The 24,951-nt window shown below is 39.2% G+C and overlaps 1 protein-coding gene across 1 annotated transcript in view; it reads right to left on the bottom strand.

Moving 5' to 3' along the window:
- The window catches only part of TEC (tec protein tyrosine kinase), a 73,133-nt gene extending 59,982 nt beyond the window's left edge, over nt 1-13,151 (bottom strand). Inside the window, exon 1 of the mRNA XM_016208005.2 lies at nt 12,999-13,151. Coding sequence (XP_016063491.2) covers nt 12,999-13,136 — 138 coding nt within the window. The 5' untranslated portion in view covers nt 13,137-13,151. The remainder of the gene's footprint in view (nt 1-12,998) is intronic.
- Between the last annotated feature and the right edge of the window lie 11,800 nt (nt 13,152-24,951).

Raw genomic sequence — 24,951 nt, 5'->3', positions numbered from 1 at the left:
AGAAGTCACAGAGCTGAAGAATACAATAAATGAACTGAAAAATACACTAGAGGAGTTCAACAGCCGACTGGATGAAACAGAAAGAGTCCACTGAAGGGTCAGTGACCTCAAAGACAAGGCAGTGGCCTTAAACAAGACATAGATAAGACTGACTTAACAGACATATACAGAACATCCCATCCACAGGCAACAGGATACATATTCTTCTCAAGTGCACATGGAACACTCTCAAGGTTTCTGTTTGGGGTGATGAAAAAGTTTTGGAACCAGACAGTGGTGACTGTTGCACAACATTATGAATGTACTTAATGCCACTGAATTGTACACTTTAAAATGGTTACAATGGTAAATTTAGTTACGTGTATTTTACCTCAATAAAAAAAAATATATCATTAAGAAAATTAAAAGACAAGCTACAAGTATAGACATGTATTTGCAAAGGATATACAGACAATGGGTTTGATTCAGAATATATATTTCATATTTTTCAAAAACAAGTAAGACAGAAAACCTAATAGAGAAAAATAAAGAAAAATATCTAAATGGGCACTTCAACAGAGTAAATGCCAGCAGACAATGAAAATATGTGGACTTGCTCACCCTCTTTAGTAACCAGAGAAATGCAGGTTGAAAAAAACAGTGAAATACCACTACACACACACACACACACACACACACACACACTGCAACTTGGCCACCCAGAAGCAGGAGTGAGGCTCAGGGCTGAGAACAGGAAAGGCTCAAAGTGTGAACAAAGAGCGGGAGGGGCAAGTCTCCTCTTCTATTCCACATAGCCAACAGCCACTGCAAAGATATCTGAGTGCTTACTCTTTTAAGATCTGAGAATTATATTTCGCCATGAGAGACTCTAGTGAGGCACTGACTGGATAACTGACGTCCCCAAGGTCACATTAGCAGAGCCAGAACTATATCCTAAACCTCCTAACTTCTAGTTCATGTTCCACTGTGCGCCCCTGTCTGGATGTGCAGGAATATAAGGGTCAAATTTTGTCACATCCCACTCATAACCCTCCAAAATCTTCCTATCACATTACAAAAAAAAAATACAGAGCCTTTTTCCCAGCCCACAGTCATCCATGCATGATCTTGCCCAGGCCTCTGGCCTCTTCCCCTAACCCCACCCCATTCCACTTCAACCCCTGGGCCTCTCTGCTGTTTCTTTAGCAAAGAAGCACCTGCTGCCTCCCTTGGGGCCTTGCATTCCTGGCTTCTCTGCTGGAACACCTCCCCCAGGCTTCTATATGAACTGCTTTGCTCTTCCTAAGGTCTTCATTCCCTGACCACCTACAAAAACACAAAACCCAGCCATGCAAGGCCCCACCCCTCCCATCCTGCTTTACTTTTCTTCATCGCAGGGAGGTATTTATTGGTAAAGTTGTATACTGTCCATCTTTCTCCTCTAGAAGGTAAGTTCCCTAAGAGCAGGACATTTGCTATATATACTTTTGTGTCCCCGGAGCCTAGAACAGTACTTGCAACAAAGCAGGCACTATTTTTTTGTTGTTGTTAAATTAATTGATTCAAGTAAAAAAAATGTTTTTACTTGAGGACTTCCTTGGCCTGAGTTTGCATCATATTACCCTGCCAACAGTAGCAGTTATGAATTCGAAATCTAGGTTTCTCTACTTCAAATTTTATATTTTAGTTAATCCAGAAAGTTTAACGTTATTGATTATGTATATTCCTCCACCATCTCCCATCAATACCTCTGTCCAAGACACACAATTTAAAACTTTCTCAGCAAAGAAAGATTTAATCCCAACCTTTTAAGTTTTCCTGTTTAAAATTTAAAATGCTTTTATTTCTCCTAATATTTTTAACTGTTTTCTCCTCATAATTTGGATTAAGTTTAATTAAAAAAATAACTCTTTTATAGCAAAGTTGAGAATAGAATATTATATCTCTATGCAATATTTAGAAATAGCATAGTAGACCAGTTGGTTACAAAACAGATTTATAAAAATCAAGAGCTTGATTATATATCAACAATATCTAATTACAACAAACATATCATGAAAAATAACCTATTCATAAGAGTAACTATAAACATAAAATATTCAGAAAATTTAACATTTAACAAGAAAAGTATGAAACTTTTAAAAACAATTCTGAAACTATTAAAGGGAAATAAATTAAATGGATTATAGTAGACATATACCACTTAGCTCTTGAAAGAAAGACTTTTAAGAATATAACCAATTATAAATGTCCTTGACTTTTAGCTGTTTTACAGTGGAGATGGTTGGGAGTATTTCACTGACAAAATCTGTAGATATTATCATATATTAGAACAAATCAAGTCCTACATGCTCCACAGAGATCCAGATTTTGAATGACCTAAAGCTTCTACACTTTGCAGAGAAGGCGCTCTCTCTTTTTTTTTTTAAGTGCAAAATTATGAAACAAAATTGCTAGGGCCCTTTCAGGGACTTTTGAAAGGGCTGTGGAATTGAAGGGCTCTAATGCTTCCTTTTCTTTAATGTGATTCAAGGTAGAGCCACCTCTGCTGTTACAAAAATGTAAAACTGAAGCAACACCACATTTATCACACCAGCACCCTGTCATGTGCCCACTGATAAACATCTAGAGAAACGCTTCCAGAACCCAGATCTTGTTAGTCCCTAACAAGAGTTCCACCAACACGGGCTCAGAGATGTCAGAATGCTAATCCATCCTACCCCAAGGAACACATTTCCACCAGGCAGCAGAATGCCACGGAACAACCAACAGTGACCAATTTAAAGAGTGAATCACCTGGAATTAGTGACCTACTAGGACAATGAAACAGTTACGCTTATTGCAATAATTTCTAAATCTGGGAAGAGCCAGACACAAGAACAGAAACTCTGAAAGCATTATACAGAAAGATAAAAGTCAGTTACAACACAACCTACCTAGAATAACAGCCACCAATACTTACAAGGCACTTAACTATATGCCAGGTGCTGTCCTAACTACTTCATACCCATTTCTTCCTCACAAAAACCTGTGAGGGAAATAACATTATTTGCCCCAGTTTAAAGGTAAGGAAAATGAAGGCACAGAGAGATTAAGTAACTTGTCCAAGGACACAGCTAATAAGCAACAAATTTAAGATTTAAACCCAAATACACAGTCTACTCTCAACTCACAGAAATTCCATTAACTCAGAGATGAACCTTACACTAGAACTGAAGTTCCCTATAAGGGAGAAGGAACAGAAAACAAATGAAAAGCTGGTTTTAGAACCTCAAGAAGAAACATTATCTCACCCAGTGGATGTTGATCTTGTTTCCTACAGATATTTTAGTCATAACACGTATCCTTAGAAAGTGATTGTGATTTCTGAAAATAAAGGAATGACCCTGTTTTTTAAAAAAATATATTGAATTATGTATTTGATTTTTAGCATCAAGCTACTCATCATTTTCTAAGAAAATTCAAATCTCTGCCATTTGTTTTGACATTACACTATGATCAATCCCAGTCAGGCCTGAGTTAATCTAAAAGTCAGCTTACTTTCCTATTTAAAAGTGTTAAGCTAACTTACTAATGTATTAGGGTAGATTTATAGTGTCTTTTTCAACTGTAATACTGTTCTCTCCTGTGGGGATAGACTATGAATGTAATAAATTCAGCTTTTGAGTTTCTTGTGAGTTTTCTCTATAACAAATCATTTAAAGTATTTATGAAATGAATTTTCGTTCACATTACTTTAACCAAGCCTGCTTTGAAGTTCTTAAGAGTTTCGAACTAAGTATAACCCTTTTCAACTTCTTTCATATAAACACTCACAGAAAACCTTTCCTTCTGTGGGTCTCCTTTCTGCACAGCTCTAGTTTACTGAAATGCACAGGGCTCCCCCCACCTCGCAGGGGCACAGGGAGGGAAAACAAACGTGAATGAAGAACTGTCAGGCGAGGCCCTTTTCAAGCCACCCAGGGCAGGGAGGAAGGAAACACATGCCTGGAGGTGGTCAGTGAAGCTGCTGTTTAAGGAAGTCCCCTCCGCGGGAAGTAGCACAATGCGGTTTGACAGCACACAGGCCAGAAAGATAAGATGTTTCTTCATCTAGCCAAACGGCACGTCTGCCACTTCAGAGGAGGAGCCTGGGTTGTCCCTCGGTGTCTTCCTTGTAAAATTCAGGGTGGACGAATTCGGTGCGTATCTCCTTTATAGGGATGCTAAGGAGAACAGAGTGTGGCGAGTAGGTACGTAAAGCCCCTGTACTTCTGTGAAACCCACGCGATGGAAAATTTAAGAACAGAAGGAAATCCTGAACCCCTGCAGGTGTAACCGCCCGTGTCACAACTGCAACCCCAGGCCAGAGATGTTCAAGGGTCGGAAGTGATCCAGAAATGCGTGCGCAAGTGCAAACGGCAGCGCACGTAAGGATAAGCACTCTAGGCCTCAAGGGGCCCCTCCGCCCTCCAAGACAGTAGCTGCAGCATAAGATAGTCCGCAATTATGAACCCATAAAACTAGAATGATAGCTTAATCAGACTGCATGCTAAGCAAAACCAGGGGCGCTCATCTTTTAATTCCTCCATCCTAGCATACTCTACATACTCACTAAATCTTCGTGGTACAAATGACAAATAAGTTGAAACAAATGAGCTGAGTCCTATATAACAAGCAACAGTGTATAGACTCTCTTCTGTCTGGAAATATAAGTATAGATGTAGATATAGATGATATAGCTAGATACATAGATAGATATAGTGATAGAGATAGACATAGAGACATAGAGACATAGAGATATAGACATATAGATATAGACATAGACAATCCCCAAAAATGTACACACACTTTGAATAATTATAAAGGCAGTGTTTATTAAAATGTATTTCATTTTCAAAATTGAACTATCAGCTGTTAAAACATGTATACATTTTTTGGGGCACCCTGTAGATTTAGACATAGACAGACATAGACATAGACATAGACATAGACATAGACATAGACATAGACATAGACATAGACATAGACATAGACATAGACATAGACATAGACATAGACATAGACATAGACATGAATATGCACAGACACAGACATATACACATATACATATAGATACAGATACATACACATATAATATATTATTCCTCTAAAATGAGGAAAATTCACGTTACAATCTCACCAGCAGGGACTTACACCTGTCTATGTTACTTTCTGCAGCAGCAAATAAAATTAAGGCACAGCTATACCTATGTGATTACCTGGAATAAAGGTGGGATGGAAAAAGTTTTCTCATACAACTAGGATAATGAGGAGAAAATTCCTTCCCACTAGAGATTTCAATGAAGTCTCTTACAGAATTTTATTTAACAAACAAGTTATGTTGCATATATTTTGTGCAACTTTTCATCTCAGGTGTTTGCCAGTGTGGAATCATGCAAATATTATAGACAGTTCTCTAAGATTAAAAATGCAAAAGGCACTGGAAGAGCTTTGGTGAAAGACAGTAACAATGTTTTTCATTCTCTAAGGTAGTTATCATCAAACTTAAATATTTCTTTCACAAAACCCCAAGGCCAATAATGGCAGGCATTCTCCTAAAAGTCACAGAGTTAACTGCTAAGTAAGACATGTGCTCCTTAGCTCCCTTCTGCGGGTAATTCTCTACATGGACCTGACCAGCATCAACCAGTGGCTACGAGAGTCCCCAAAACAGTTTTAGAAACAACTCGAAATGGAGTTTCACTTTCTCAAATTGCTATGTGATTTCTTCTGACAGTTCATATCTTGATTGTTTAAATAATATCCACATTTTAGTTTTGAGGAGAGATTAATACTAATAAATACCAAAGAAAAACATAGTTGCATTTCTAAGCTTAAATAATGCATCTCCTCAAAAACATAAAATGCAACAAAATTGCATGGGAAATCACTATCACAGGTCTCTAAAGATCTTTTTGCTTCCTCGAATACTAACTGATCACCACCATTGTAATTATCACTAACAAAAACTGTTGGAGAGCCTAATAAGTGCAAGGTATTGTGTGATGTGTTTAAATTATGAGGCAACAACCTCAGCCCTCGCAATTTTTATGTAGTTGGTGAGGGAAAAGGCAATAATAATAACACATAAATTTAATAGTAATTCACAAAGGGCAAGTCATTGACAACCAGAAAGATGAGAAAGGTCTCCCACTTAAGAAGACTTGAGATGGGACATGGGTAAACAGAGGAGAGAAGGAGAACTGTCAGCTACAGCAAGAGCAAAGCTTTGAAAGCAGAAAAATGACAAGTATTTTTCAGCAAAGGGGTCTGAACAGTCACTAGATGGTGTCCATTCTGTGAACAACCATATTATTTAAGCTGCATCTTTTCCAGAACTAAGGCAATGCAATCAGAGACTGCTACAGACACATTTGGATCTGAGTTTTGGTCCAGGCTTACCATAGGCTTACTGGGTGACATGGAGCAAATAGCTCCTGATGCTCATTTTCCAGAAGGGAAACAGCTGGGGTTCATTCTTTAAAGTTCCTTCAAGGTCTAAAATTATATGATTCTTTTTTATTACTAACAAAATAAATTATCCCCTTGTATGGGTAATTATCACTTACATAAATCTATATAGGTGTAGATAGAGCAGAGCAGCTCTACAAACACACCAAGCTCCCTTTCACCCCAGGGCCTTTGCACATTCCGTTCTCTTTATATTGAAAGGGTTTTCTCTGCCCAACATTACTCATACACCAACCTTTCACTAAGTGGAGGTCCTCCCCAAACCCTCCCAACCTGCATCGAGCCCTCCCAAATCTGTATAGTCTATACTTTTCTACCAAAACTTCCTCCACTCATATAATTTGGTCTCTTTTTCAACTGTCCCTCAAGAAAAAGCTATCACACCCATCCTCAGTAACAAACACTGTATAGAAAATAATTACAGAAGCGGCTTCAAAGATTTCTAAGAATCCCCAGCCCAATAGTTCATGATGCAAGAGAGAAATAAAACTCAGGTTACAAAAATCATTATGTCCGCCCTGGCCAGTTTTGCTCAGTGGTTAGAGCATTGGCCTGCGGACTGAAGGGTCCTGGGTTCGATTCCACCCAAGGGCACGTACCTCGGTTGCAGGCTTGATCCCTGGCCCCAGTCGGGGCATGTGCGGGAGGCAACCAGTCAATGTGTCTCTCTCTCATTGATGTTTCTCTCTTTCTCTCTCTCCTCTACTCTCTCTGAAAAGTAATGGAAAAAATATCCTTGGGTGAGGGTTAAAAATAAAAATCATTATGTCAAATATAGTTCTTTTTTACAAAAAAAAATTGCAACAAGTTATACACACTTCCAATTAAAAGAAGTTTCTTTCAAAATAGGCAGGTGGGGAAGAGAGGTGGGGAGAAACACTGTTTATTTTAACTATGGTGCCATTTCCCAAACATCCTGGGATTGTTCTTTTCATAATCACCTTCAGTGCCTATAGCACAGTCTTCTGAATATATTCAGTGGCAAAATTGCTAAATAAAACTTTGATGGAAATTTTACTTTTTGATATCACTAAAAATTGCTAAGACCTAAGTCTTATGAATAAAATAAACTAAACAATATCATTTCTGGGGAAAAACACTGATTTTTCTTACAGCTTTTGTCTCTCTCATCACAATACAAATAACCAATGAGTAAACCACAACTATCATAGCTGGATCCTAGAGTGTTTCTCGAAATCTAGAATCTCTTTATTATTTCTAGTTTTAAGTAGAGCATGAGAACCAAACCTTTGGTTAAGCTCCCTCTTCATTTACTAGTAATTACTGAACTGTACTGTTCTTCATAAAATATTTTACATGCCTAACAACTGTTTAACACAGAAGAACAAAAAGTTAAAACTGAGGCAGCAGTAGAGATAGGGAAACAAGAATAAGTGATTTTTACTCATTGTAGTGGACCAGACTAAAGTAAACAATTTCTTTACTGGGAAATTATGGTCATCCTAACGATGACCATGAGAATGAGAGGAGGAGAACAGACTACAATCATCTTTAAATCTGACTGCATGTTTGTGGACTCCCATCGACCATCACTGAGTATTCATGAGACAGTTGGCATTTTACAGTATGCAACAAAAGAAGAGCATTCTTCCTTTCATTTGTCTTCCTTTCACCACTGACATTTAAAAATTTTATGTCTTGGCCAACTAAATGCAATGCATGATCAGGAATTAGATCCTGGACTTGGCAACAGGAGGAGTTTGAGAAATAGCTATGAAGATATCAGCAGAAAGATGAATGAAATCTGACTACAGACTATAGATTCAATAACAGTATTTACTGTATCAGTGTTAAAAGTCTTAATTTTGACCATTGTACTGTGTGTATAAAAGAGAATGATCTTGGTCTTAGACAGCACATAATGACCTATTTAGTGATAAAAGGGGCAATGTCTACAACTTACTCTCAAATTGTTCAGAGAATAACATACATAGAAAGAGAAAAAGAGAAAGATAGAGGGACAAAACTATAGGAAATTTGTAAATCCGAGTCAAAGTTACTTGAGAGATCCTTGTACTATTCTTGCAACTTTTTTTAAGTTTGAAACTACAGCAAAATACAAAGTTATTTAAAAAAATTTTTTAGGAATCTGGATGGAAGGAATGGTATCCTCCCACCTTCTGTCTTAAATGGGTTCTGCTTCCCAGAGAGAAAAAAACAGTAAATGTTATGAAATGAAAATGGATTAATTTGGCAAATTAAGGGGATAGATCAGATTCTAGGACTTCAGACCTGCATCTTGACCCTTCTAAGTGATTGATTACAAGGAAGTTCAAATCCAGGACAATACATTAAGAAGACAGATATGAATCAGAAGAAGAGACATAAGAAAGGAAATTGAGACACAAGAGAGGAAGTTGATACTACCTTATTTCAGAAACAAGGAAATTCAACTGCCTATAAGAAATGAGTTTTCGCCCTGGCCCTGGAAGCTCAGTTGGTTAGAGCATTGTCCCGATACTCCAAGGTTTTGGGTTCCATCCCTGGTCAGGGCACATACAAGAAGCAACCAATGACTGCATGTGTAAGTAGAATGACAAATTGATGTGTTTCTCTTTCTCTCTCTTTCTTTCTCTCTCTCTCTCTCTCTCTCTCTCCCTCCCTCCCTCCCTCCCTCTCTCCCTGCAGCACCCTTTCCCACCCCCTCAAACCAATAAATTAAAATTTTAAAAAATAATAAAAGAAAATGAATTTTCATGGGATAAAACAGTTGAGAATATTCAGAGCCAAAAAAAGTTCCCTTGTACAATAAACACTGTACTATCTCTATTGAGTATTTAGAGCTGTATTACTTTTTTACAAACTAGTGAACTGTCTGGTAACCTATAAAATCTGATGCAAATGCTTCCAACTGACATGTAATAAATAAGACACTTTTCCCACCCCCTACCCACTCTCCAGAAACATAGGAAGTGCTGAAAGATACAAATCTTCAGGTAGGGATTAGAAGTGTCCTGGAAACCTATGCTTCCCACTGAGTCCACTTAGTCTAAGGATACAACCAAGAGAGAAACATCAGATCAACTCAGGACCTTAACCGGCTCTTAATCCCTATGTCACTAAAAGTCTCCAGGTTCCCAGGGCTGGTCAAGAAAACAGCCTACTATGACCCAGAATACTCCAAAGAAATATGAGAGTTTGCCCAGGATGTTTAACAGGCTCATGTCACATCACACTCATAACTGATTGCCTCAACCATCCTGTAAAATTTCAAACATTTCATTATGAAGAATGTTCAGTTTCAGTACAACCAGAATAAAATTCTAAGGGAGGCACCTGTGGCATTATGGAAAAAGCACTGAACTTGGGGTCATAATACCAAGGTTCAAATTTTACTCTTCCACTTCTTTGCAGTCTGACCACCTTTCTGGTTGTCATGGTTCATGACGTATGTTTAAGATAAACTGTCCTGCCTGCTTTTGAGGCTGTGGTCTCCCCATCTCTCCTTCCATCCAGCCAGTCCTCCAACTGAATACTCACTCTGCACTGGAAATGCAGAGATGGTTAAGCTATGAGCCCTGCCCTCGAAAAGCTTCAAGTCCAATGGATGACATAGTTATGTAAATAGAGTCAGACAACCAAGATGCCATGATAAAAGTAAGGACAGGGCACAGAGGGCTGAAGTGGCGTGGGGATTCTACCTTTGGTGGGAAAGATATAGGAAAGGCTTTAAAGAAGGTGGGGAGCACGGCCAGGCGTGGCTCAGCGGTTGAGCATCGACCTAAGATCCAGGCGATCGGGGTTCGATTCCCGGTCAGGGCACATGCCCGGGTTGCGGGCTAGGCAGCTGGTCAATGACTCATCATTGATTTTTCTATCTCTCTCTCGCTCCCTCTCCTTTCCTCTCTCTGAAATCAATAAAAATATATTTAAAAAATAAAGAAGGTGGGCATTGAGCTGAGTCAGAAAAGATGAGTGTTTGCCAGGCACTCAACAAATTTTTGATGGCTCAATTGGACAGTGGATGGACAGACAGATCCTGGCAGGAAGGCAGAGGCTATCACTCCAAGTAGATTGAACAATATTAACAAAAACACCATGAAAAAGGGCAACCAAGTTAGAAGACGTGGCTATGGCCGGAGGAAGAAGGCATGGCAATTAAGAAAATTGCATCATGCACCTTGTATTCCAAGCTAAGGAGTTTTAACTTGATCCTAGAGAAGATACAAAGCTACAGGTTTTCAGTATCACTCTGAAGACTCTGCAGACGGAAGATAAAGATTCATGAGTGGGATCAGGGACAGCAGTGATCCACCTAAGAGAATGGGGTGGGAGCCACAATAAAGTTGTAACTTTAAAGGGAAGGAGAATTCATGGAACTTGGTAATAGATCACATGCGTGCTCGGGTCGAAACAGTGATGACAAAGGAAGAGTTCAGAGTATAAAGAGATAGAAAATGTATATAGAAGTAATTTCTAAACTATATGTACAAATTGAAGAACACTGTTTTATAGTGTCCAAGTAAATAATGGCAGAGCCAGGACAAAAGCCCTCTCTGGTGTTAATTTTCTTCTATCGCAAAGAAAATTCAAAAAAATAATAACTGAAAGTAATAAAAATATCCTTGTTTTAAAATAAAACTCTATCTGTATTATAGAAAGATTTCATTTTCCCTGGAGTATCAAGGTGATTTCAAAGATAGGCTTTGAAGAAATCAGCCCTGTAATTCATTAGGTATGGCCTCGTGCAAGTTTTAAACCTTTCTAAGCCTCATATCACTCATTTTTAAATGGGGGTACTAGTAAGACAATTTAGCACTGTTTTGAGGGGCAAAAGTAATGCACATAAAGTATTTAGCACAATGCCTGGCATGTATTTGGTGCTCAAAAATCTGTATCATTATTACTACTGATTTGCAAAAAAAGAGTTAACATAGCAGGCCTACGAGACTACTGTCCTGGGAATGACCTGATTATAAGGTTGGCCTGAACTTGGACTTTGGGAGGGTCCCCATTCCTAGCACCAATAAGAATAATTCACTGAGCTTAAACTTTGTACAAACAGTATGTTTTGAGCCGAACACCTGCTTTCCTTCTGGAGTCTTGAATTTTGGTACATGCTAGGTAGAGGGTGCCCGTGTGACCAGCCTCCACTGAAAACCTTGGACCCTGAGTCTCTAATGAGCTTCCCTGGTAACAACATTTCACAGCTGTCACAACTGGATGCTGAAGGAATTACTCACACCCTTTGGGACTCCACTGAGGAAGGCCTCTTGGAAGCTTGTGCCCGGTTTCCTCTAGACTTGCCCCATTTGCTTTTCCTTTGGCTGATTCTGTTTTGTCTCCTTTCACTGAAATAAACCATAGCTCTGAGTACAACTATATGCTGAGTCCCGTGAGATCTCCTATCAAATCATCAAACCTGGAGGTGGCCTTCAGGATCCCTGACACAACTAGTCTCCCTGCTCCTCGACTTTATAAACTATTTGCCAGTTTCCATACTGGAGCAGTATTAGAAACAACACACCAACCAAATTAGTAGTACCAAAGTCCAATTATAAAAAGTTCTTGATTTCTTAGTTAACAATAGTTACAGTTTTACTTACTACTTGAAAATGTTTTATTCAACATCTCAACATAGAGAAATCTCCACCCTCCTTGTTTTCTCACCATTATTTAGAAGGCCTTTTTCCTAATTAATTCCCAGCCCTGCTCTTCCCTGGATTCCCACTCAGTACCACACAGAGCCTCCACTGGGATGTCAGATAATCTGACCCATGTGTCATTTGGTTCCCTCACCCAAACACAAGATCACTTATGAAACTGCCTTTGTTCTGTGTTATTATGAGTAAGATCAAACCACATAAATTGCCAGGAAGATCAATTACCATTTCATTAGAATACATAAAAACACAAGCTAATTGGGAGTAATAAGAACAAGGGGACAAACCAAAGAATGGCCCATCATGGGAACTGAAACACAGGTTTTCCAGCGTCAGACTTGGAAGATCTGGCTTGACTGAATTTCCCATCATCCAGAACAGAATTTCTCAGCATACTTCCCAAGCACAATAAACTGTATTTAACAGCAAGAATTTCAATAAAATTATTGCTATTGTATCGAAGAAGCCTGGGGTCCAGAGAACCAGGAGAAGACAGATGTCTGTCTCACTTTATGATTAATTGATACAGACACAGTTTCTATGAGCTAAAGACTGTGATATATAATACAGTAATTTATGGGAAAGAGCCATGTACACAGTATACTTAATTCCATAAGGATCTGATTTGTTTTCAGTAACAGATTAATTTAGTGGGCTGATACAAAATGTATACCCATTACATATAAAATGTATACCCATATACTAAACCCATAATTAACGGACTTGTGAACAATTTCTATCCACATTCTAAACTTTATCTCAAATCCAAATGATAGCGTATTATTACCTTAACTTCATTATTAACTTATTAACCTAAAGCTTATACCACAAGATGGGGGTAGGGGAAGTATTATAAAGTATATCAACATAGAAAGCAGCAAAGCAAAACTGAGTGTCTCCTACCTCTGCTCGACCCTCATAGTAGGTTAACATGGACTTTGTTAGCACAAAAAGTCTCTCTTTGTAGTTTAAGGGCGATGTCTTCTTTTTCTGCTGGGACCGTTTAATAAGAATCTCTTCCAGAATAGTGTTAAAATTCATCTCGGTCTTCTGATCACTCCTTCTCCTGCCATTGAAGATTCCAGTATTCTAAAGTGAGAAAATGAACAGTTGAAATAAAATGTGACACTTTAATTTTCCAAGGATGTTGTCATTTCAAATTAGCAAAAGAGACTTAATCTTCATCACAGCCAGAGCCAATAACTGTTATTCTACGTACCTGGACTGAGAATGCCCAAGGCACCAAAGCTCACCCTCCACTCTGTCCCCAGCCTCATTCTCTTCACCCATATCCCAGCATTTTATAAGAAAATCTAATCAAGTTTTGCCATGATGGTGATTCTCTCCTTTATACCTCCCCAGCACCCCTTAACTTTCCGGCACGCTCTTCTGCTATTTGATTGCAAGGAAACAAGTATCTCAGATGGATATCTGTAGCCATCACCTGCATGGCTGGTTTAAGCTGGTATTTAAATAGCCTCAGGGTCTTGGTACACAAAATGGACAAGAACACAGACATGGTAAAGGTGTGAACAAAATGAATTACTACAGCGGTGGCTGTGATTCAGTCTCCAGCTCTGGCAAGGATATAATCTTGATCAAACATCTTAGTCACCAGAGCAGGAGCCACAAGGATGTTCTCTGATGTCTACACTATCATACTCCACAGTTCTCTTCTCAACCACAAGAGAAAAGGAAACCCAGTCATAGCTAGCTTACTCAGCCCATATTTGGAGCCTAATATCCAGAGTCTCCACCCCTAGACTAAGCCTTCTAATAGTCAACCAAATTTAACTATCTGAAAACCCAAGGATACTCAGAAAAGGCCTGAAGATTCTTATGTGAGACAAGTTGAATTGATGACAGCCATTTCTTCCCTTCCTTCACCACACCTTTATAAGACATCATTACGTGTCAAACTATAAAGGCAACGGAAGTCACGTGAAGAACATAAGAGGTTACCTGAGACCACAGTCAGAGGCTTGACAGAATTAGCCACTGAGGAATTCCACCGTCTTCACACCCAGCCTGATACCTCAGAAGAACCCTTGCAACCCCGATGTACTGTCACCATCCAACTGGGCCCGTCCATTTTTCACTTGGTTATTTTATAGCAGTTGAACCTCCGTATAGCATTTCCTTATTTCATAAAATGCCACTAAGTTATTGTGAGGTTTAATGAGATGTGGGGAAAAACTCAGTTATTTTGAAAACATATTTTGAATCATTATTTTTTTAATTACACTGCTCTTTTCCTAGCTCAGAGGATTACAATCTGGGCCACACTAGTAACAGTAGCTTTCCAACTGGTCTTCCTTTCCCCAGGCTTTGCCTCATGTCATTCAAACTGCAAACCACTTATTCCCATTGGGTCACCCTTCAGAGACACTGCTTGGATCATGCCATTTCATTCAATGGAAATCCTCGATGCCTCCTCAAAGCCTCCCTACCACCTGCAGGAAAAAGTCAAAACGAGTCTGACCCTGGAGATGGTTTAGAATCTGGCTACAACCTAACGTCGACTCTTTACTCCCACTGTTCTCCAAATATTCCACACCAGTCAAAATACCTGGCATTCAATCCCTGGCCTAGAGAGAGTCCCCTATCACCCTATAGAAACTCCACTAGCTCAAAACTCATTTTCTTGATGAAGCCTTTCCAGATGACTCCAATTAATCAAAAACCTTCCAATTCAAGTCTCACTCATAGAGCCCATCATAATCTTCCACGTTCTATAGACATTAATGTACATATTTGAACTTTTACCTAGATTTTAAGCTCCTAAAGGAATAGTTCTCAACCTTAAGTACCCATTAGAATAACCTACAGGGATTTTCTTTTTAATGCAGATATCCAGGACGTGGATATTTTTACTCAGCTGTTCTGGGGTGAGGCCCAGGCATCACGATTTAATGGCAATAGATTTGAGAGCCACTATCTTAAAGACAGAGACTGGGCTCTTACACTAACTCTTTATACCATTCTTGGTATTTACAGCGTCTCTCAGTAAGCAGTTGGACAATGGACCAATTAACCCTTTAGCTATGCTAAGATGAAAAGTCAGAGAAAAGCTCTTGTTCCTTCTGCATTTAGGTTGGCCTTCCTTATTCTAAATTAAAATTCTGATGCTCTCTTTTTTTTTCCTGAGAAACTGCTGATCTGTAAATACCATTTCTTGGAAAATTATCTTTTCATCTTTATGCAGCACATCTTCAACACAGGGTGAAAACGATTACTTACAAGAATTGATTATAAGGGAAAAGCAAGCTATACACTGGAAAACAAGCCCTATGCAGATGTGTAGCTCCCACCCCAGAGTGACACCGCAGTTACCACCTGGCTCATCCGCAGTTCCAGAGGCAAAAGGTCTCCACACCAGGGGCAGGTGATTCAGCAGGTTTAAAGTACGTTTCACAGAAAGGATGGAAATTCCTAATGGAATCATCAAAGGCAATACTGGAAGCTAGAAGATGATGGAGAAAAATCCCAGAGGAAATTGATTTCTAACCCAAAATTGAAATTGATTTCTAACCCAAAATTCTATACTCAGCCAAACAATCAATGCGGAGGCAAGAGAATAAAGACATTTTTCAAATATGTAAGGCTTTAAAAACATTACCTCCTATTCACTCGCCCTCCTCGAAAAGCCCTTTGAGGATGTACTCTACAATAGAGGCGTAACTGCTGATCTGTAATACACGGAATCCAAGAAACAAAGGCTCCGGCACAACAGAAAGGGAAGGAGAATCTCCCAGATGATGGAGAAGGGAAAGCTAGGACGACACTGAGCAGCAGGCCAAGAAAGCAACTAAGCCAGGTTATAGCAAGTTAGAAGGTTCACGGAAAGAACTTTTTCAGGTGATGAGCCTAAAGGTATTGGAGGGAGATCTACAATAAATCAGTAAACCTTTGCCAACTTAAAAACAATAAAATAAATCTCCAAAGAATGTATCTGTATAACCCATAGACACAGGCAACAGTGTGGTGATGGCCAGGGGGAAGGGGAGGTGGGGCTGGTGGAGGCTGGGGCTGGGGGAAGGCGGGCAAAGGCGGGGGGGGATAACGGGGGCATCTCTAATAGTGTCAATAAAAAAGGTTTTTTTAAAAAGACTTCTCAGACCACATGGTCTCTGTTGCAGCTACTCGCCTCTGCCATTGTAGTGTGAAAGCAGTTACAGACAATATGTAAACAACTGATTGTGGCTGTGTTCTAATAAAACTTTGACTACAAATATAAAAAAATAAAATAAATCAATTAATTCCTGGGAAAACAAAAATTGTGCAGAAAAGGAAAAATAATCACAGTATTCTACAGCATTCAGCTATATACATCCAGAACATCATAATAAGGTAAGCAAAAATAATAATCTTACTACCACTGATATAAATCCATTGGGGGTGAGTGCAGGAAGTGTGCTCGTGGGGGGGGGGGAGCGCTCTGTGAAAGCGCACGGCCTCCACAGTGCTAGCAGGACGTCAACAGAGCACACCCACACTGAAAACCAAGAAGTGGGAACGTGAGGGGGTCACTTAGAAAGTGATGGTACTACAATGTTTTTAAAAATAAAAATGTTTGCCTCTGAGGATCAGAAAGTTATTGGAAGATGGCAGTGAAAAGGAAACTATAAAACATAAAAACCAGAGGAAAATAATCCCACCTTCCAATGAACAAAAGATGGCCTTCAACCCCAAACTACAAACTATGAAACACGTATCTGCCAAATATTGTGAAAATTGGACAAAAATAGAGAAGGAGGCTAAAAGGTCAATCTAATGAATGACCTATTGATAAGATCAATGAAACCCAGCGCAATAAACCACCATTGGAGAATCAGGGAGTATCCCTATAGAATTACTGTTTATACAGAAAAAAATAATAAAAATTATAATTACCATTATCCAGCTTTCATTATCTTGCTTTGTGTTGTCACTGTGCTGAGCACTGAGCACTTTATATGTAGCAAATCATTTAACTCTCAACAAACCTTCTGAAGCAGGTACTAGTACTAACTGTACTTTACAAGCCACCAAGGAAGAGTCAGAGCCAGGCAGACCAACCACAGAGGCTGGACGATTAGCCACTCCACTGCGTGGCTCTCTGACGGAAGGGAAGGGAGAACGGAAGGAAAGGCATGATGACAGGCCACTTTCAGAACACAACTGGATTCAATCTCGAGATTTCAACAGGGATCATTTATGACTTCCAGGCATCACTCAGAGAGGCACGCCAACCTCGTAGTACCAAAAACTGAAGGGAGATGTTCCCTCTGAATGAAGGAAATAATAGATTTGATGTTCTTAATTAGAAAACAAAGATAAAACAAAATTTCAGAACACTCCAGCTTAATCTCCCAGTGATTCTCTGCTCCACAAATAGCTGACCCTTTCAGAAATAAGAAGCACAAAGGAACCAACTCGCGATTACAAACATCTTTAAATAAAATTCAAAGCTGCAACTTTGAATTTTAAGTGTTTTTCTCTGTATCTCATTGGAGTTAAACACAAGAATACTATTCTCTTTACCTTAGCTGCTAATTGGTAAGAGTTGGGAGACCTTAACAAACAATCCTAAAATCTGTATGGAACCACAAAGACCCCGAATTGCCAAAGTAAACTTGAGAAAGAGCAAAACTGGTGGCATCACACTCCATGATTTCAAACTACATTACAAAGCAACAGTAATCAAAAGAGTACACTATTGGCCGGAAAACAGATGTGTAGATAAATGCAACAGAAACCATGTGCAAAACTTCCAAGAATCAACAAATATATTTACTATGCAGGAAATTCATAGTTAAGTGGTTCTAGAGAAAAGCATAAGTTATCATAACATAAAAATATTCACTTATCAACTGGCCACAGAGGCCCCAATCAAATATCCCTTTCACATTACTAGGTTCTGCTTTGCTGGTCATTCTCTCTCACAGAATGAGAGATGCCACCGTCAACCATACAGGTGCAAATGAAATATCAATTATTCAAAAGATGAGGATTTTAAGAATCAATGAGAGTGATACTGGAGAAGCGCTCCAATCACATCAATACCCCTGGAAAATGAGAATCTTGCAGTTAGCTAGTAAAAAAAATAAAATAACACAATAGAAGTGTCAAAAGAGAATACAGAATGATTTACAATTAAAATGTTAAGGTACACTGTGGAAGAGTGCTTTTTGCTCCATTTCCCACCCCAGTCCAGTCTCCCCTTCTTCCTGGACCTATGGGCTAGAGATATTTCCCAGCCTTCTTTGCAGCTAGGCGTGGCCATCTAAGTTAAAGCCTGTTACAGAACAAAATTCAGTTGAGTATAACTGAAGATTTAATTGGCTTTATTAAGTGAGTCATCAGTTGGGCAGCATCCCACCTAGCAACCAGAAGGGCACTCCAATGAGTTGTATAAAACAGAACGTTTTTGAGGCCAAAAAAAAATGTAGGGCTAAGAAATTAAAAGAGTGGATTGTTTCAGGCAAGGACAGCTTCCATAAGGGGAAGGCAGGGTCTTATCAGGCAGATTTTCTCACCAGTGTTGATCAGGAGATTCCACTCCTGGGGGAGTCTGAAACTGCAATTAGGCTAGTTACTAAGTTTTGGTTTGGTGACATGGCCTAACAAAAGTGACTCCGTTTTGACCTACTGTCTCTTTTCCTTAACAAGCCAAAGGAATATGTGCAGAAGTGATATGTGGATCATCTTCAACTTAAAGACAAGTGAATCTCCCTGGGTTTAGAGCATTTTCCACCTTCCCGCCAGCTGGAAAGTACTCATGGTAAACTCAACTTTCCTTATGCATTCCAGGCATCACCCAAGGGAGAGGAGGGGGAATAGAATGGAACCGGAATCTGGCCCTCGAATGACTTCATGCAGCAGAGCTGCCCCACCAGTCTAGATAGTTGACCGACACTGTAAGAAATAAACACACTTCTGTCTTATTTTTGAAATTACGTATAATTGTTCTTTGTTATAGTGGCTTAACCTTTATTCTACCTAACAGACACACCCTTGCAAAAACTGATAAAGCTTTCTAATACTTTTGGGAAAAATGGTCCTATTTAGACTGCGCTGACAAATTCATATGAAGTAAAGGAAGTAAAATTTTATCATGCATTTCCATCAGAAAAAGTATCTCAAGGATACTTTCACTCTTTGTTCTAAGAGTTAGCAAATATAATCTAAATGGTGCCATTTATGAGCTAAAACAAGCATGTTAAAGTCTGAATCATATTGGGCTTTCTCTTTTACTACTTACTATGAAATTTAAGTGGATTCACTTTAAGTGACAATATTCTGGCACTAATTCTCCCCAGATGGGAATTTCCAATATAAAACAAATATTTCTCTTCCTGCTTCATGCTATTTCAAAGGCAAACAATAACCATTGAAAACAGGCATGAATAGCAAGTATCTCAAGTGAGTAAAGTGCTTTTCAGCACCTCTTACTAGAAGAAAACATGAAACTAAAGAAAAGTAATTTGGAAATTATATATAAAATAATCAAATACCAATATGTGTTCCTTGGCTGCAGTATTCTAAATTGGTTTTTAATGAGAAACATATGTCTATGTCAACATATTTTTTTCCTTATTGTTTCTAAAATAGGAATAAAGAATCCAAGTCATTATTGCATTCAACTTTTTTACAGAATGAGAGCTTTTTAACAAAAAAGTTCACGAACAAAGAGAGAAATTGGGGAGGATTCAATACATTTTAAGTCTTGAGAGACATTTCAACTAGTTAAAATATATGATGAGACAATGTGGCAACAGGAATACTACCAGATATTGATGACATTAAGTATTTTTGGTAAGATTTGTTTTATGATATTAAGATTTGATGACATCAAGATAGTGTTAGGTTGTTTTGGAGTGTTTTGGGTGTGACAATGGTATTGTGATGTATTTTTAACAGTTCTTATCTTTTAGAGCTACATAATGAAAAATTTAGAGGTAAAATAATACCTGTGATTTGCTTCATAATCTGGTAAGGGGTGTGTGGACGTGCAGACAAAATTATTCTTGAATTAATAACTATTGAAGCTGAGTGATGGATACAGGGGTCTTAATACTACCCTATTTTTGTTTAAGTTTGAAATTTTCCATAACAAAAAAATTTTAAAATATGTTTAAGGGTTTTCCATAAATGGTTTCCCATGTCCTTGTCTTCCAACACTTTGGAACTGGTAAGAAAAAGAACAGAAAAAGGTGAAATAGAAAATGGTGAAAGGAGAAAGACAAAGGAGGGAGGGGGGCAGACAAGTAAAAGTAAAACCTGTAGGTGAGCTCTCCTTTATAACAGTGTCTCCCTCAGGGTGCTATTACCACCCTACCTAGCTCATCATGAAAGCTCTTCCAAGGATTCCTTGAGTCAACTGAGCCTCAAAATAATGTATGTGATGCAACCTCTTCTTGGACAAACAGGAATGTGTATCTCTAGCAACCAAAAATAAAACCACAGTCTCTGGGACATTTGTCCTTTTTGTAACTCCTCCCTTCCCTTTATTTCCTTTCCTTCCCCCTGTTCAAATTTCATGGAAAAAGAAGTTGGCTTTTCAAGTTCACAGCATGATAAAAGGAAGTACCAAGGCACAGTGGGCGGTCAGGTAAAGTGCATACATTCAAACTGCAGTCTTTTAATAAAAGAATCATTCAAAAGATCACCAAAGGTAACCATCACAACGGAAACTACAGAGCATACTAAAACAAGAAGGCAATTTTTTTTAATTTGTTTTTATTGTTGAGAGTATTACAGGTGTCCCATCTTCCCCTCTTTGGCGCCTACCACCCAGCTCCCGCCCAACCCCAGGCCTTCACTGCACTATTGTCTGTGTCCATGGGCTATGAATATATGCATATAAATTCTCTGATAATCTCTTCCCGCCCTCCACATCCCTCTTCCCTCTGAGATCTGTCAGTCTGTTCCATGTGGAATCAAATGGACAAAATAAACTGATGAACAGAATAGGTCCAGGGACATGGAAGCATGGAAGCAAAGAAGGCAAATTTGACCAGAGAAACCATTACCCTTACTTCTAAGGCTTGTGGAGCTCAGTTATTAAAGAATTTCCCAAACTAAAATCCCAGCTGTTATATACCTGATCTCTAAGAGGAAAAAAATAAACTGATAAAAATACTAGTTCCATAGAAAACATTCTCATACATCACTTATAACAAATAAAAATTATAAACTACATTAAAAGAGTATCATGGATATGCACCATGACCTAACTTCTGTTTGGAAAATGTCCTGTGACCTTCTCCATATGTTCTACTTCTAATGAAGTAAATCAATAATGTACTTTCCTACTCTTTGCTCTCTGGCCTATTTATGATATGCAATGCTCCTGAATTTAAAAATACATACAGCCCAGCCAGGTTTGGCTCAGCGGTTTAGCATCGACCTAGGATCCAGGAGATTTAGGTTCGATTCCCAGTCAGGTTACATGCCCGGGTTGTGGGCTCAATCAATGACTCATCATTGATGTTTCTATCTCTCTCTCCCTCTCCCTTCCTCTCTCTGAAATTAATAAAAATATTTAATTAATTAATTAATTAAAATACATATTCTTTTTTTTTTAAATCCTCACCTGAGGACGTTTTTTCACATTGCTTTTTCAGTGAGAGTGGAAGGTAGAGATAGAGAGAAAAACATTGATATGAGAAAGGCACACTGACTGGTTGCCTCCTACATGTGTCCCAACCAGGGCCAGGGATTGAACCTGCAACTGAGATATATGCCCTTGACCGAAATCAAACCCAAGACCCTTCAGTCTGTGGGTCAACGCTCTATTCACTGAGCAAACCTGCTAGGGCAAAAACTACATGCAAATTCTTTAAGACTCCTCCATTAAGAGACAAGGTCTACATCTCCTTCTCTTGAGTCTGAGTGGGCTTTTGACACCTTGGACAAATACAGTACAGCAGAAGGGATACTGTGTTACCTCTGAGGCTAGGTCAGAAAAGGCCAAGTAGCTCCGGCCTAGTTCTTTTGGACTCTCACTCTTTCGACAGTCCCTCTTAGAGCCAGCTCCCACCAAATGCAAAAGCCACTTATAGGGGTTCTAGTGGAGAAGTCCAGCTGAGCCCAGCCTTCAAATCATCCCAGCCTAGAAGCCAGACCTATAAGTGAGAAAACTTTCAGATGATTCCAGCCCTGAGTTGTCTGAGTCACACCCAGCTATCAAGATTTTTAAGATAAAGGCACAGACATTGTGGAGTAGACACCTTGTGCTGTCCAATTCTTAACTTACAGATTCCACAAGGGTGATAAAATGGTGGTGGTGGTTGTGTGCCTGTAAGTTGAGGGTGGTTTGTTACATAGCAATGGATAAGTGGGACATATTATACGATATAATTCTTTTTTTTTATGTTTTGTTTTTGGTGTTTGTTTTTGGTGTTTTATATTGATCAAAACATCAAGTCATGCTGGCATAAGAACCTGGACAAGGAAGTAGCACATTAATTCATGTTTCCTTCTTAGCTCTGCTCAGGACCTGCCCAACTTGCTCTCCATATCAAAATCTAAGAAACTGAATTTACCAGTTTCACCATCATCATAAGAAACACTGAGCACCACCCACAGAGCAGAATAATTCCAAAGAGGTATCTTCTCCACAATAGTAGCTGAGTGAGCCTAATACAGAGGCACTCAATCTGCCCAGTGTGTCAACAAAACTCATAGATGTCCCAACTCTGGCTGACGGTTGAAATTGTCCAAGTAGTGGATATACCCTTTCATTCCAAAATTAGAAATAAAATATAGACTGCAAATACCTCAGAAGTAGGTAATACACAGACTAGTTTATTCTAAATTCTCAGTCCCATCGTCTCTTGCCATCTCAAACATTTCTGGCCTGCAGTTCCCATCTCTCTTCGAAGCACCTGATCCCTCTCTCCTGGGTCATCCCCTTTGGCACAGCAGCATCACTTATGTTCCAGTCATAACCCAATCCCTTGACACACATTCACCTCCAAATACCAGGTCACTTCTGTTTCCCTTTGCAGCACAAGCTCTTGAAAACTGGGAGTGGGGTTGCTTGTCTCCACTGCTCATCATGTGCTTTCCTCCAAACAGTCCAGTTGGGTTCTATCTCCAGCATCCCACTAAGACCGCATTTGTCCAGGTCACCAAGAACCTACTTGTTGTCAAACCCAGTGGTCACTCCTCAGTTCTTATCTTACTTAACACAACTGACCATTCTCTCTTTGAAATACTTCACTTTTCTTGGTTCCCCGTGATGCTAAAGTTTCCTGGATTCTTCTCTGATCTTAGAGGCTGTATCTTCTCAGCCCCCTTTATTGGTTTCTATTTTTCTGCTTTCCTTCTAAACACTGGTGTGTACCAGGGCTCCATCCTGGGCTTGCTGGGCCTCTTCATTTATCCATTCTTCAGGAGTGGCCTCATCCACTTCCATGGCTTGAAATACTACCTACAGGTTGATAACTCTGAAATCTACATCTTCAGCCCTGTCCCCAAGAACCTCAGATTTATATATCCAATTGCAAACCTAACATCTTTATTTGAATGGCTAACAGGTATCTCAAATATAACATGGCTAAAACAGAACTCTAGATACTCCCCTAAAACTTGCTCTTTACCTAGTCATTACCATCTAGGTGAATGGTCTCACCACCTCTCCACCAGCTCAGCCAAAATTTTAAGTTATCTTTGATTCATTCCTCTTTCATACTTCAAATCAATCCATGAGCACATTCTTTGGACTTTATCTCCAAAATATTCTAAACCTGAATATTCAAGTCTCTATTTCACTCTTCTCCCATTAGCACAATAGATTGATTACACTAATGGTCCTGATATTTCATACCTCCCTATATCTTTTCACACCTCTCTTTATTCCTGCCCTTTAGCAATGCCCTCCCACACTAAGTGTGAGTGCACCATATCACTTTCTTGGACCAATAGGATAGGAACAAACTTGACACAAGTTAAGGCTTGCTTGTTCTATCTCCTCTCTCACTTCTTTGTGATTACCATGAGAATATGATGTTGCCTCAGTTCTCTAACGTGTTTGGGGGGCCAGCTGGCTGTCGACTGTGGATGTAACATAAACACAGAAGAGAGAAGAGTTGTCCCAGCCATCTCAGCTGAGGCCATCCTAGACAGCTGACAGTCAGCTGGCCCCCCAAACACATCAGAGAACCCAGGCAACATCATAGAGCTGCCTACTTCACCCACAATTGATTATGCACACACCGGCAAGACCAGTCACAATCAGCTGGGTCTGGCCCAGAACAACAGAACTACCCAGGCATCCCATTGACTCATAAGTGAAAATAAATCCTTATTTCTATATGCCACTACGTTTATGGGGATATTTGTTACCTGGCATTACTAGGGCAATTAATTAACGCAGCCACCATCATCCCTTGTTAGGACTATTGCAATATCCTCCTAATAGGCCTCACTATTTCTTTCCTTAGCTTCTTATAATCATTTCTCCATTCACCAATCAACACAAACTTATAAAAACATAAATCAATTCATGTCCTAAGCCTTCTAATGATTTCCCTGCACTTAGACTAAAACCCAATCTTTGTAACCTAGCATAACACCTACTTGTCCAGCCACATCTAGTACCACTCTCCTACTGGTCCACTATAATTCAACCACACCAGCTTTCTTCCTGTTCTTCAAATGCAGCAAATTCATGGCAGGGTGGGGTCATTGTACATGATGTTCCCTCTACCTATAAAATCATTATTTCATCTGGTATTTCTAGTTTTCTCTCTAACCACAATTTCTTATTACTCAAATTTCAGCTTAAATGTCACTTTCACAAAAAGGCCTTCCATTGACTACCCAATCTAAAGGAGACAACAGGTGTGGAGAAAAAGGAACCCTCCTT

The sequence above is a fragment of the Miniopterus natalensis genome, chromosome 1, assembly GCF_054644295.1.
Source record: "Miniopterus natalensis isolate mMinNat1 chromosome 1, mMinNat1.hap1, whole genome shotgun sequence".
Lineage (NCBI taxonomy): Eukaryota > Metazoa > Chordata > Mammalia > Chiroptera > Miniopteridae > Miniopterus > Miniopterus natalensis.
Note: the sequence above shows the minus strand (reverse complement) of the source record. Positions and strands in the feature narration are given on the sequence as shown.